The sequence below is a fragment of the Salminus brasiliensis genome, chromosome 20, assembly GCF_030463535.1.
Source record: "Salminus brasiliensis chromosome 20, fSalBra1.hap2, whole genome shotgun sequence".
NCBI classification, from domain to species: Eukaryota; Metazoa; Chordata; class Actinopteri; order Characiformes; family Bryconidae; genus Salminus; species Salminus brasiliensis.
Window position 1 is genome coordinate 3,866,073 of NC_132897.1, and position 15,182 is coordinate 3,881,254.

At 39.5% G+C, this 15,182-nt stretch overlaps 2 protein-coding genes across 3 annotated transcripts in view; one reads left to right on the forward strand and one right to left on the reverse strand.

Moving 5' to 3' along the window:
• The window catches only part of taok3a (TAO kinase 3a), a 107,046-nt gene extending 106,554 nt beyond the window's left edge, over positions 1–492 (reverse strand). For both annotated transcript variants that reach the window (XM_072664634.1, XM_072664632.1), the window contains exon 1: positions 101–492. The gene's annotated coding sequence lies outside the window, so the exon portion shown is untranslated. The remainder of the gene's footprint in view (positions 1–100) is intronic.
• A 3,362-nt stretch (positions 493–3,854) lies between these two features.
• suds3 (SDS3 homolog, SIN3A corepressor complex component) lies at positions 3,855–14,789 on the forward strand. Its single transcript, XM_072664905.1, has 12 exons — positions 3,855–4,096; positions 5,723–5,792; positions 6,009–6,064; positions 6,506–6,577; positions 7,547–7,566; positions 7,668–7,824; positions 8,211–8,306; positions 9,020–9,081; positions 9,176–9,197; positions 9,300–9,405; positions 12,361–12,445; positions 14,285–14,789. The coding sequence occupies exons 1-12, from the start codon at positions 3,988–3,990 to the stop codon at positions 14,381–14,383; spliced, it is 954 nt and encodes a 317-aa protein (XP_072521006.1). The 5' UTR covers positions 3,855–3,987; the 3' UTR covers positions 14,384–14,789.
• Positions 14,790–15,182: the final 393 nt, after the last annotated feature.

Consider the following 15,182-nt stretch of genomic DNA (forward strand, 5'->3'; position numbering starts at 1 on the left):
ATTCATAGTGGAGCCACAAAACACAGCGATCGCGACACATTTGCAAGGAAAACACACACACGACGCACGACGGTGTGGCACATCGTGCGATTTCTCTTACCCGTCAGCGACGTTTTATCCTTTGTCCGGCCAAACGCAACTCCATACAAGTCAGGCGCTCCGGCCAGCGCAGGAAACGTCCATGAAATGCACCCCAAGCGACAGTCGCACGACCCAAACGCTCTAATAGCACCGACCCCCCTCCGCTGGCACCGTGGTTCGGTGCGTAAAACGTGAAAAAGTCATCGTTGCCGCTGGTGTCTTTGGGTTTAACACGCGTAAAAAGCCAAAAAGCCCCCAAAACACGACGTCTTAACGCCCCCCTGACTTACAGCGCCGTGCCCGAGCCGGGAGGTCGCTGCGGAGTCGCTCTTCTCGGGTGTTAAACGCCGCTGCAGACCGAGCTGAGTTCAATTACGCGCATCAAAATTTCATCGTACCTGCTGCTGAAGGTAGAGCTGCACTGACGCTTCGCAGACGCTGGCAGGGAGCAATTCTGGCGAAACGCCGCCACCTGCTGGCCGCGAGCGGAACTGCAACGAAAAACAACACGGGCAAAAACGATGACATAATTGGGTGATGGGATTATGATCTGATGTCATATGAAAGTCCAGACTGGCGAGATTAACACAGATGGGGTCTATTGAGTTTACTACTACTACTACTACAGTTGTAGCAGTTGTACTTAATAATGCAGTGTATCCAATAAAGCAGCCCTCCCCCACAGATGCTGCACCTCTTGTGCACTGATGCCTTTGTTCTGTTCTGATCACACACACACTCTCTCTCTCTCTCACCTGTCATCAAAAACCTATGATGCATATAACACCCATAATCAATACAGTATGATCATCATCACTATCATAATTATATATATAACCAAAATAAATACTATGATCAATATTTGAATTGTCATCCAAATCAATACAAAATCCATCATCAATATAACTACCATTATCTATAATCACTGTAAAAATCTATTATCAATATGGTTTTATTGTAAGCCATAATTGGATCATTATATTTAATCAACATATATACAATCTAAAATCAATATGATCGGGTTATTATCTATAATCAATGTAAAATCTATCATTTAAATGGATATCATTTTTATTTATAATCATTTATCAGATCAATACTGATGATGAATGTGAAATCTGTAAGCAATGGACAATCTATAATCAATTCACATTCTATAATCAATAGGTTAAGATTGTTATCTATAATCAACAATTGGATCAATACATATAACAAATGTGAAATCTCTAATCAAAATGATTTAATGATCATCTATAATCAAAGCACATTCTATAATTGAAATGATTGGAACATGATCTATAATCAATAAAATATCTAAATAAAATATATCAATAACACCTACAAGCAATATGATTGGATCATTAGCTATAATCAATACAAAATCCATCATCATTACCTATAATCAATGTACAACCCATTATCAATATGATTGGGTCATTACCTATAATCAATGCAAAATCCATCATCAATATGATTGGATCATTACCTATAATCAATGCAAAATCCATCATCAATATGATTGGATCATTACCTATAATCAATGTACACCCCATCATCAATATGATTGGATCATTACCTATAATCAATGTACAACCCATCATCAATATGATTGGATCATTACCTATAATCAATGTACATCCAATCATCAATATGATTGGATCATTACCTATAATCAATGCAAACTCCATCATCAATATGATTGGATCATTACCTATAATCAATGTACAACCCTTCATCAATATGATTGGATCATTACCTATAATCAATGAACAATCCATCATCAATATGATTGGATCATTACCTATAATCAATGTACAACCCATCATCAATATGATTGGATCATTACCTATAATCAATGTACAATCCATCATCAATATGATTGGATCATTACCTATAATCAATGAACAACCCATCATCAATATGATTGGATCATTACCTATAATCAATGTACAACCCATCATCAATATGATTGGATCATTACCTATAATCAATGTACAACCCATCATCAATATGATTGGATCATTACCTATAATCAATGTACAACCCTTCATCAATATGATTGGATCATTACCTATAATCAATGAACAATCCATCATCAATATGATTGGATCATTACCTATAATCAATGAACAACCCATCATCAATATGATTGGATCATTACCTATAATCAATGAACAATCCATCATCAATATGATTGGATCATTACCTATAATCAATGTACAACCCATCATCAATATGATTGGATCAGGAACCCGGCTGTGAGCAGAACCGGTGTTTATTCACAGAGCGGTTCAGTGTGGGCTCTTTGTGTGGGGATGAGAACGGGCTGGATTAGGGGTCCGAGGGGTGATCGGATCATAATCTGATGTAATCTGATGTAATGTGGAGAACCAGGCTGGTGAGATCAGCACGGATTGAGGCTCCTGCATTTATTCTAAGCAGTATTGAGCAGTTAGAGGTTCAGACTCACTGACTTTATTGTCTCTATTGATTCACATATATTATCACTGTCTGATCTTCACCTGAAACCTTGTATCTCCATTTTTGTCAGATTTCAAGTCTGGACATTCTTTAATGTTTGACATATGGGTTTCATGATAAACGGACCAGAAGAAATGCTCTTTTTTTTTTTATTAATAAAATGTTTATAAAGTTTTATATAAGTTTTTTTTGTTCTGTATATTTGCTTTTTTGGAGATACAAGGTTGACATTATTAAAAATGTTTTCGGATTATTATTTACATTTATTTACTATAAGTATGTAAGTCTGCGCTGAATGGAAATAATGGTCATATTATGGGCAATAATAAAATAGATAAATAAATAAATAAATAAATAAATAAAAATAATAACATTTGTTTATTGTAGTTGATATTTCTAAATACACATATTTAACATGTATTTTATCAGACATAAATACAATATATACACTGTAAACATATTTTACTTTTTATATTAATAATTTTTATTTATTCATTTATTTGCTATACTAGCAGAACATCTGCTGTATGTAAGTCTGCACTGACTGGAAATAATGGTCATATTATGGGTAGTAATAATAATAATAATAACAATAATAATAATAATAATAATAATAATAAATCATCGTTTATTATGGTTGATATTTCCTAAATATCAAATATTCTGCACATAAACATGTAAATACAGTATATACATCGTAAACATATTTTACTTAATTTATTTATTCATTTATTTGCTATACTAGCTATACTAGATGTTGTATACTATATTACAACATCTGCTGTTTGTAAGTCTGCACTGACTGGAAATAATGGTCATATTATGGGTAGTAATAATAATAATAATAATAATAAAATCATCATTTATTATGGTTGATATTTTCTAAATATCAAATATTCTGCATGTAAACACATAAATACAGTATATACATCGTAAATATATTTTACTTCATTTATTTATTTATTCATTTATTTGCTATACTAGTAGACCATCTGCTGTATGTAAGTCTGCACTGACTGGAAATAATGGTCATATTATGGGTAATAATAATAATAATAATAATAATAAATCATCGTTTATTATGGTTGATATTTTCTAAATATCAAATATGCTGCACATAAACACGTAAATACAATATATACATCGTAAACACATTTTACTTCATTTATTCCTTCACTTATTTATGCATTTATTTGCATTAACTTTCATATTTTCGCTCGTGTCCTTTCAAGAACACGTTCAACTACATTTCCCAGAATCCTTATAGGGCGCATGTAGGCCAATCAGATTTCCCCGCCTTCCAAGTACATGCTTTTGGACGTGAGGAAGAAAAAAAAAAAACAATCGCTGATCTAAACAAAACCTTTGCGATTTTTAAAAAATCTTTATCTGCAGATATTTATTTGTGCGCTTTAGTGACTGAAAATGGCAACGCTGTTGTCACCTATGGTGGATTATTACAACGATGAAGAGGAGCTGGACAGTATGGATGAGGACGATGACCGGAGTTTCAGAGGGAGAGACTCGGAGGAAGGTACAGAGAGCGACAGACTGCCACCAAAACACATTTTACACACATTTCAAAGAAATAAAACTCTACTTTCGGTTAAATTCTGCTTTACTTGCATGTTACGGTGCAGGAGGTGGAGTAAGTGTCCCGGAGATCGTCTCGCCGTTCAAGCTGCGGTGTTGTTGTCTAACGTTGCTTGGCCAAGTTAATATTATTAATACTATTATTATTATTAATAAAATATATTTTTATTTTAGCATTTAAATTAGTGTTTTATATCCTGGGATACACATTAAAGCTAAACCGCGGGGAATTAAGACTCTGCTTTTTAATGTGAAAGGACTTTTATTTTGGAAAAATCCCATTTTAACGTAGCCGCAAAGCTAGCTAGCTAGCTAGCTAACGCTAATTCGCTAATTCGTCGTGTTTATGGTTTTAGTTGACCCTAATTAACGCAATATCTTCAAAAACACACACTTCAGAAACATTATCGCTTCTGTTTCATCAATCCGAAGTAAAATATCCACTAATTAAGACTAATACTCTTTGTTTTGCAGGTTAGCAGTCACGTAGCTGGCTGGCTAGCTAGCGCTAGCATTTGGTCCATGTAGCCTCAAGCTGGCTGGCTGGCTATTGAACATTTGTACATTAATACCAGAGAAGCGACATTAAATACCTGATTTAAAAATGTCTTTATATATTTACAGTCAATTATAAACATATTTGATTTAGATAGATAATAAGATAGCTTTAAAAAATAAAGATGTTGCTGTTACGGCGCTAGCTAGCTAGCTTGCAGGCTAAGTAGGAAGCGAGCTAGCTAACGTTATGTTAATAAACACAGCTTATTAACGTATTAAAAATTATATTTATTACATTTAACCAGCATTTCTCTCTTTTTTTAAAGTCTTAGCAGCTGTTCTAGCTGTGCTGGTGATGTCTCTTATTTAATAAATATTATAAATTTGCATAATTCTTTTTTTTTTAACTTGTTAGTTTTATAAGACTAGCTATCAACTAATAACTAATTTTTAATAACAATAATCAGGGCTAAAAATGATCTATAATAATGCCTTCATAATTATAATGGTATAATTATGGTAGCTAATATCAAGGTATCCGCAGTGGTCCGTCTCCACACTCCAGCACTGTAGACACCTGCTTACTACATACTCAAGGTTTCCTCTGAAATCAAAGAGGTTAAGAGATTAAAAAATAAGGACCTTGCCCCCTTTTTGCTGCAGTAACATCATCCACACTTCTCAGAAGGATTTACACTAGATGCTGGAACAATGCCGTGAGGATTTGATTGCATTCAGACACAGCAAACTTACTAAAGGCATCGTTGAGGTCGGGTGCTGATGTTGGAAGATCAGTTCTAACGCCCTGCCTCATCCCAAAGGGGTTGGATGGAGCTCCATCATTACAGGCAACGCCGTTCCACTACTCGGTGGTCTTAGACTCATGCTCAGCTGCTTGACTGTGCATGTATACGGTGTTAAAGCCTGTGCCAGGGTGCACATTAAAGTCGCTGAATGCACTAATGAACTAATTAGAAGGGGTGTCTGGGTACTTTTGGACACCCTATCTGCAGGTGTATGCGTGAAACAGTCTATGAATTTCTTTTTTGCTGCTCTATTTTTATTTCAGACACCGAAGATGCCAGTGAAACAGACTTGGCGAAGCATGATGAAGATGATTATGTGGAAATTAAGGAGCAGTGAGTATGCAGATCCATCGGTGGTGACTGGTACTCGTTCATTGTTATCCTCCTGTTATAATCAGCCACAGCAGTAAAATGGATTTAACCCATCCATGGCAGTCAACTGGGAGTTGTCCGGGAAGCAAATTGAGGGTTGCTGTAGTTTAGTGACCGTAAATGTTTTGGTCTGTAATTCATGGATTATTTTTAACGTTTCTTGTTATTACCTTGTAGGATGTATCAAGACAAACTGGCCTCACTAAAACGGCAGCTTCAGCAGCTCCAAGAAGGTATGAAAACCTTTATGCCATTGATTCCATGAATTCCTGCACAGCTCTGAGGCTTTCCCACGCCGTATTTGGCTCGCCTGTTAATTGCCAAGCTGGGCTAGACTCTGTGCTCAGTTCCCTACTCCCCACTTGTTGGTTTCTAAGAGTAAATTCACAGACAACCTTGATCTCGCCTATAAGAAATGGTGCCATCTTATGGATTAGGACAGAAATGCATTCATCTGACAATGAATTTAATGCAAATTTCAAGTATTATACGTACACAAGTATTTAAATCCAACATATGTATAAATACACGTATAATATTAAGATATATGCTTAGTATTTGCAGAAAAATGCAGTACTGATACTATCGATTTCCCCTAAACCCATACTGATTTCTGTAGGTAGATGTGTAGGTGTACAATGCAAAGATCAGCATGTTTTTATACTTACTTACAGGCACTCTGCAGGAGTATCAGAAGAGGATGAAGAAACTGGATCAGCAGTATAAGGAAAGACTCCGTAATGCAGGTAAAGAAGCAAAATCAATAAAAATTCAACACAACCGGCTGCTTAAAGATGAAGCTTTTCGGCAACTAGCTGTAGTTTGTGCCTGAGTGAGTGCATGATGCCCAATTACACCTGGTCATTTCATGCCTCTTGAGTATCTGGATGAGGCCGAGACACAGAAAACTGCAAGCGTAGACGCACCCAAGACACATTTAAGCCAGTCCCATCACTTGGACCACTTCAGGAAGTCTCAAAGACTCATTCGACAACCAAAACACCAGTAATAATTGCAGGAAAATGATCAAATTTGCATATTTCGTCCCACCCAGCAGTCAGGGTTCAGTCTGACTACCCGGAGACGCAGTTGAGAGCTCCTTTGTGCGGTATTGCCTCAATCCTCTACCACCTCAGTCCACATGCTTCCTTGCCTTCAGATGCTGCTTCTGGAGATCTCTCTGCATCGCTTGCTTGTCAACAAATGTATGTGTACAGCTGGCCATTAGGGGGTGTAAAGTGAGTTACACTGCCTGACTGTAGGGGGAGCCTGGGAGCTAAATTATTATTTAATCATTAGAAATAAAAAAAAAAACTACTCAGAATGACGTTTCCCCTTAATGTAACCCAAGCGTAGCAGGTTGTTTTGTTAGGATGCAGTGCTAATCATCTTGCACTGTGTGGACAAAAGTATTGGGACACCTGCTCATTCATTGTTTGTTCTGAAATCAAGGGTATTAAAAAAAAAAAAAGAGTTGATCATACTTTTGTTGGAGTAATCATCTATGCTGTCTAGGGAGAAGGCTTTCTACTAGATTTTGGAGGAGCATTGCTGTGAGGAGTTGATTGTATTCAGCAGGGAGCCTGGGCGCTATAAGACAACTTCTCACATAATGCTCATTTATTGCTCATTGATAACACTGAATGACCAGTTTACCAACTTTTCACCTCTCTCTCTCTCTCCCTTTTTTTTTTATTTTTTTTCGGGTGCTCTAGATCTCTTCCTGCAGCTCGAGGTGAGTCAGTGCTATTTGAACAGTCTGTATAACAGCATGGCCTCGTATGAAATAGCCTCTTTTTTTGTTCACTTGAAGCTGAACCTCCAAACGTTTCTCAGACAGAGCAAGTTGAGAGGAACTACATCAAAGAAAAGAAGGCGGCGGTGAAGGAGTTTGACGACAAGAAGGTCGAGCTGAAGGAAAACTTAATTGCTGAGCTGGAAGAGAAGAAAAAGATGATCGAGAACGAGAAATTAACAATGGAACTGACTGGAGGTGAGGAGGGATCAGGCAGGAAACCGCTTCTACTGCATTCGCATGAAAGGCCAGCTTCGCTTTATTCCATTCTGACTGCTGAGGCTGAGGAGCGAGGCGCGACGTACTGGCCTCTCCTTTGAGTACGGTCATTTGTGCTCGGAGAAAAATGTGCATGAAAGAGGGAGGGAGGGGATGCTTTTAAGACTGTCTCTTTCCTCAGTCTGCAGGGTTAATGAGGCAACCAATTAACATGAATCCTGCCGTCATGGCATGGAGTTAATCCATTTGTTCAGTGTTTTATTAGCTTTCTGCTCAGCGTTGCTGTCGTTTGTCAAGAATGACGAATGATCTTTCTCATGAAGAGAAACAAGGCGGTAATTAGTTGGTTAATAATGCATTGCCAGATTCCATGGAGGTGAAGCCCATCATGACCCGGAAGCTGAGGAGGCGACCTAATGATCCCGTCCCCATTCCAGACAAGCGCCGGAAACCTGCTCCTGATATCCTTTATGAACTGACACCACCATACCCTTCATCCCGCGTCTGCACATGTCTCCTCCTGTACACCATACTAATCAGAATGAGGATTCCCCCCCCCTAATGTAACCCATCTTACACCATTTGGACAAAAGTATTGGGACACTTGCTTATTGATTGTTTTTTCTGCAATCAAGGGGATTAAAAAAAGAGTTGATCCTGCTTTTGTTGGAGTAACTGTCTCTACTGTCCAGGGAGGAAGGCTTTCTACTAGGTTTTGGAGGAGCATTGCTGTGTGGATTTGATTGTGTTCAGCATGCATCCTATCCAAAAGTACTGGATGGAGCACGATCCATCCTTTCAGAGAACGCAGTTCGACTGCTCCACAGTTTAATGCTGGGGGGATTTATTTTATACTCCTCTAGGCCATGGCTGGCATTATGGATTAATGCCAATAGACCTATATCCACAGAGACTTATTCTACTGGCAGTACTTCTCTACAGGAACTAGACAAGCTGTGTGTGTAAGCATTGCAGATCTGTGTCAGCAATGGGTGCAACTTAAAGTAGCTGAATGCATTTGTTAGAAGGGGTGTCCACAAACTTTTGGAAATGTAGCGTAGCTTTAAATGTACAGGAACAGGTTTTTTTTATATATATTATATATAAATATTACTGTTATTTATTATTATTATTATTTTTTTGCTTATTTGATGCATTCCTTAACTCTGCACACCTCAGCTAAACTACTTACTCACAGACGAGCAAATAATGGAAGACCTGAGAACACTAAATAAGGTACCTTGACACAAAATGTATTAATTAATTAATTTATTTATTATTTTTGCCATTGATTAACATTTCTTTAATTCCTTTTTTTAATTCCCTGTAGCTAAAGTCACCAAAGAGGCCAGGTATGGATATGCCTACACCATTCCTACCTTGTTATAAATGAATGCTTTATTTAAAAAAAAAAACTTGTAGCCTTGATTACTTACTGCTTTGGTTTATTTCAGCTTCCCCATCATCTCCAGAACACCTCCCTGCAGCTCCCATGGAAAGTCCCTCCCAGCGGTATGAGGCTCGGATAGAGGAGGGAAAACTCTACTACGACAAGAGATGGTATGGATGGCCTCGGCCTGCTAAAACGTCATATGGTGGGCGTTGGATTCGGGCGTTAAAATGGTCTACAGCCATATGCAAAAGTTTGGACATAGACCAAAATTAAAGTAAATTATGTCAAATTAGGGCAGGTACTCCTACGTTTTAATTTCCTCCTATCTCCCCAAAAAAATAAAAGCCAAGACAACCATTTTTGCCATTAGTGTTGGACACAGATGAAATTCGGCTTCCGCTTTTCACCCATTCGTGCAGTGAACACACACACACACACACAAGTGGTCAAACACACACATTGACTGTGAGCACACATGCCCGGTGCGGTGGGCAGCCATCGCTGCGGCACCTGGGGAGCAGAAAGGGTGAAGGGCCTTGCTCAAGGGCCCAGGGGTTAAACCCACAACCCTGTCATCTATAGCCTGGTGCTCTAACCACTGAGCCACCACTGCCAAATGTGAATCGGTTGCTTTGCTAAATTGCCCCTAGGTGCGAGTATGTGAGTGAGTGGTTGTGGGCTGTTGGACTGGCGCCCTTTCCAGGGGGAATTTCTGCCCAGAGACCCCAGGTAGACTCCAAACAAGAAGATGGAAAAGGAAAATGAATGGATAGATGGGTGTAAAATGAGCTTTGGCATCCATTCAGTTTAATTTTACTTGACCAGGGTGCCCAAACCTTTGCATTACATCAGGGTTTATTTATTTCTTTTTATTCCTATACTATACTATGCTTTCAGCAGTGCAGTAAGGAGCCCTTATCACCCTAGGGCTTGCTATAGCTTGGCTGTTTTTAGGTAGAGCCACCTATTACACTGTAGTTTCATATGTGCAGCACAAGGTGGCACTAGTTAGCTTTGGAAGCCATACCTCAACACTCAAGGGCTGTTTGAGAGAAAGGGAGCCTCCTTCCCTGGGTCAAACAGCGGTAACACTGCTCTGCATATGTAACACCGGCATAGTCGAGTACCTACAATGGCGCAGTATAGGAGATTGGATCTCAGACAGTGAGTAGAGGCTTGGGGTTCAATAGGATTGGTCAATATAATGATATGATGTCATTATCAGGGCAAATTACCCCATGGTGAGCATATTATAGGTATTGTGAGTATTAATAGGAGACTGACCAACAGCAAGTCATGAAAGCTCTGGAATTCACATTTTGATGATTATGTGGAACCGTGTTATCACTTATGCATGAAGATTAAAGACACCACCTCCACCAGCCTTCATGCTGTTGGTGCTAGATTTTGACCCAAGCATCTGTAGTGAGCCTCTGCAGAAATCCATATTCCTCAGACCAGGCTACATTTTTCAGTCTTAAACAGCCCAGTGTCGGTGGACTTGTGTCCACTGCAGCCTCAGCAGTGCGTTATGTAGGTTCCATCTTATCAAACGTCATACATGTTGTAGGGTATGGACAAAAGTATTGGGACACCTACTAAACTCAAGGATATTAAAGTTGAACTGTCCTTACAGTCTAGGAATAGCTTTCTACTAGATTTTGGAGCATTGCTGTGATCAGGATAAGGATGTTGGATGATCAGCACCCCACCCAATCTCCGACTCCCCAACTCATCCCAAAACTGTTGGACTGTGTGTGTGTCTATCTGTCTGTCATCTCTGAAACTATGTGTGTCAGAACCGCTTATGTCTGTAGTTATGTGGGTATGATGAGGGCATGTATCCTGCCCGGCCCCTTGGGCAGTGAGCTGCATAGCTGTGGCACGGATGACTGATTTGATTGAGGATAAGGGGCTGAGAGAGAAAATGGAGAGGTATGGAGGGGTTTAGTAATGTTGTCAAGTGTGTCCATGTGGTGGTCAGGGAGGTGATTGGGATGGGGGTGGTTATTCAAATATATGCATAAATATCCGGGTATTTCTTTTGGTATTGTGGCATTTGGACGAGGCATGTGTAGTTTAGACTGATATGTTATAGAAGTGATGGTTCTGTTTGCAGGGCAGTGTGGTGACATCATGATTTTGTCAGAATATGCTTTTGTGATCAGATTTGGATTCATCAGACTAGGCTATGTTTCTCCATCTTCAGCTGGTCCAGTGTTGGTGAGCCTGTGCCGAGCCACTGCAGCCTCAACTTTCTGTTCTCGGCTGAAATGACTAGAACCTGATGTGGTCTTTTGCTGTTGTAGCCCATCAGTCCATCCTCCTCAAGGTTGGACGTGGTGTTGTGCATTCTGAGATGCTTCTCTGCTTTTGACTACAGTTATTATATAGATTGGTTATCTGAGCTACTGTAGCCTTTCTGTCAGCTCCAACCAGCCTGGCATTTCTCTGTTGACCTCTCTCATTAACAGTGATGCTCCCTGGATGTGCTTTCTTAATTCCACTATTCTAAATTCCTGGAGATCAGCAGTTCTAGAAATGCTTAAACCAGCCCTTCTACCACCAACAGTTACGCTATGCTCAAAATCACTGAGCTCACATTTTTTTTGCCCCTATTCTTTTGATTGATGTGAACATTACCTAAAGCTACTGGTCCATATCTGCATGCTTTTATGCATGGATTTGCTTGTACGTGATTGGCTGAATGGAAATGTGAATTAATGATTGGATTAAAACATGCTCTCTGTAAAGGATTATTATTTATTTCCTCTACTTTAAAATTGCCTTTATTATTTTTGGCAAAATTGCAATGTGTACTGGTGAAAAACATGTGCCTTGTGACATACTATGAGGATGCTGTAGCGCCTGAAGTTCGCCAGAGTTCGTTCACTGTGGTTAAATGTGTTAAACCAGCGTTTCACTGTTGTTGCACTCGAAACTTGTAAAACATTAATAGTGTGGCTGTACTGGGCTTTGATCCCGGATAAACCTCCCTACATTACAAAATGCCAGCTCTCTTCCCAGGGGTGCCATAGGTTAACGCCGCTCTGAGGTTCCGCACAGTCGGGAGAATCCGGACTAGACAAAGAGGCTAACGCGTTTTTATTATCTTCTCTCAGGTACCATAAGAGCCAGGCCATCTATCTGGAGTCGAAAGATAACACCAAGATCAGCTGTGTCATCAGTTCTGTAGGAACCAGCGAGGTTTGTGTCTTCATTTTCTTCATTCAAAACCAACAATGGTGCTTCTTTCAGCTAATGATTGGCTCAGGTAGTGACGAATGGAAGTTGGCGAATGGAGCTGTGTACTTTATCTTAGGATCCAACAGCAGAAGCCCCCCCCCCCCCATGGATGAAATGAAGCACTAATATTTCATCCTAGTATTTCATCACGTCTTATTCTCTCGGGTGGTGCTATTTTATTATTGTACTAGTTTTCTCGATTTCTCCACTGCATGTTTTATTCCGTGTTCAAAATAATAGGCCGTATTTAGCAAGCCGTAGTTTCTGAAACCAGCCACATTTAGCATTTTCTCCTAATATAATCATAAAGTTATAAATACTACACACTAGGACTGGGACTACACTGTATTATTATATATAGATATGGCAGTTGTGTTGACTTGCAAATGCATTCATTAATTTATAGTTTAGTATAAGCCATCATATCGGCAAAATATGCTGTATGGGATAACGTACGGTAACAGTGCTGAACCTGGACCAGTCCTGTACCAGATCTCCGTCCTCACACTGATGCTGTTAGCTGTGGGTATTTCCTTTTACTTTTAGATGTTCCTCTTAACCCCATAACCCTTAGGTTAATGATTCAGTTATTAGCCTTAAAGTGAAAACCTATTGTAAAGCCATTTAGTTTGCCTAAATTTAGTGGAGTCCCACAGGGCTCTATTTTAGGGCCTATGAAACTGATGTTAATTATGAAAGTAATGAAGTGTAGGGGTTATATACAGGGTTTCAATGGTTTAAGGGTTTAGGTGAAGAGCTTCAGTTAAAAAAAGGACCAGTAGGTTGTGTAGAAATAATAACAGATGGGCTGATGCTTAAGATTTCAGTATTTGCATTGGCAGGGTGAAAGTGGTATCGTGCCATCTCTAGATGGTTTCACCTTTAGGCCAATATAAATACTGTAAGTGTTGCTCAGTAGAGTCATTATAAGTAAGGAGTCTCTTAAATAAGCTACATTTTGTTCAGCAGATTAATGGAAGCACTGCTATTTTGCTAATTGAGTCGTTTTTGAGCAGTTAAGCTGCATGTTTTATACATTAAATGAAGTCCTTGGCCCCAGACTGTGGCTTGCTGACGGCACTCTCCAGCTGGAGAAAGCTGCGCAGTTGAGCTGTTGATCATCAAGGCCCAGTGTTATACTCTGGTATTCTACATTTTTGGATGCGCTGCACCTCAGGAGCTTCCAGTGGAACTTACTTGCTCAGGTTTAGCAGTTGGGATGTCCCAAGAGAAGTAGCTCAAAGCATTCAGAGCAGTTTCAGTGTAAAATACTGAGAAGCTTTGGAGAATGCTCCTCACTGCCCCAAGCTTGGCAAAACTGTGGTTAATGGCACCATAAGAGGCTACTCTGCTAAAGCACAGCGGTAAAAACAAAGACTCAGAACTGGTTCTGCCTTTAAATAGTCAAGACCTGATGGATTATCCAGGTCAATATAGTTTTAAGTGGTCTCAGAGAGTCTCCGTAGCATCAGTAGCATGTTGATGCTGGGAAGTGTTTATTCAGCAGAGTAACTGGTACCTTTTAAAAGTACCCCATTTCTCAGGTGCAGTTCAATTTCAAGGGAAGCGACTGCTTTGAGGAACATCTTGACGTCCCCAGTGAGTGCTGCAGGCCCATTTACGGGATTCGGCCCAGACGGAACAAATCTAAAATGAGCTTCTCGGCTAATCTGAGCGTGAAACACCAGGGATTATGTTCTAGTTATTTTGTATTGTTGCTCCACAGCGTTATTAAGCAGAGTGTGGAGGGGGTTTAATATACATAATTTTTTCCTCTTCCCCTTTGTGGTTTTCCTCCAGATTTGGGTGAGGAAGACGAGTGACAGCACGAAGATGAGAATTTATTTAGGCCAGCTACAGCGAGGAGTCTTCATCATCAGACGCCGCTCGGCAGTGTAGATGGTCCACGACGTTCTTCTTCATCCTCATCCTCATTCTCCCACCACTCTCCTTCTGTCTATCGACTTTTTCTCTTTGTCTTTTCTCTTTTATTTGATTTTTTTCTCTCAACTTGAAATATAAGAGCGGCGCTTCGGACAGTTTCTTTTCTTTTTTTCTTTTTTTTTTTTTTGATGAACTTCCTCAAAGATTCTTTCTTCATTCAGGATCATGTTGTTTAAGGACGCGTTTAAGGTTCGAGTGCTGGTGTGAGGAGTTGTCTGGGCACCCTGAGGGATGTCGGGGTGGGAAATCCCCATTTCACTCATTAATTTCTCTTGTACAGTTTTGTGTATGGCTTTTTTGTACATTTATCTGTCCTTCTGATTAAACCGGGTTTGGGGAAACAAGCCCATATGGAACCACTTTTACAATCTCTGGAATGGTTTGTTAAAAGCCTTGTTTTTTAGGTCAATAATGACCTTTGGATTAGGGGTGGAATCTTCAAGAGCAAATGGGAATAGTAGTTGCACTCCTAAAAGTAAAGGTGCTACAAAGGGTTCTGAGAGTGATTCCATAGAAGAACCATGTTTGGTTAAGTAAAGAGCCAGTTTTGTAAGAGATGAATGTGTGTGAAGAACCTTTTAAAGAAGAAGTCAGTGTGAAGGTTCTTCACAAAAAAGTTCGTTATGGACAAGAAAATTAAATCTGGGCCTTAAATCCAGTTTCCAGTTCTGAGTTTTGTTCCCACTGGAAAAAATAGGGGACCATAGCTGTGTAATCTCACACATACCAAGGATTACAAGGTCCAGGGCTGGAA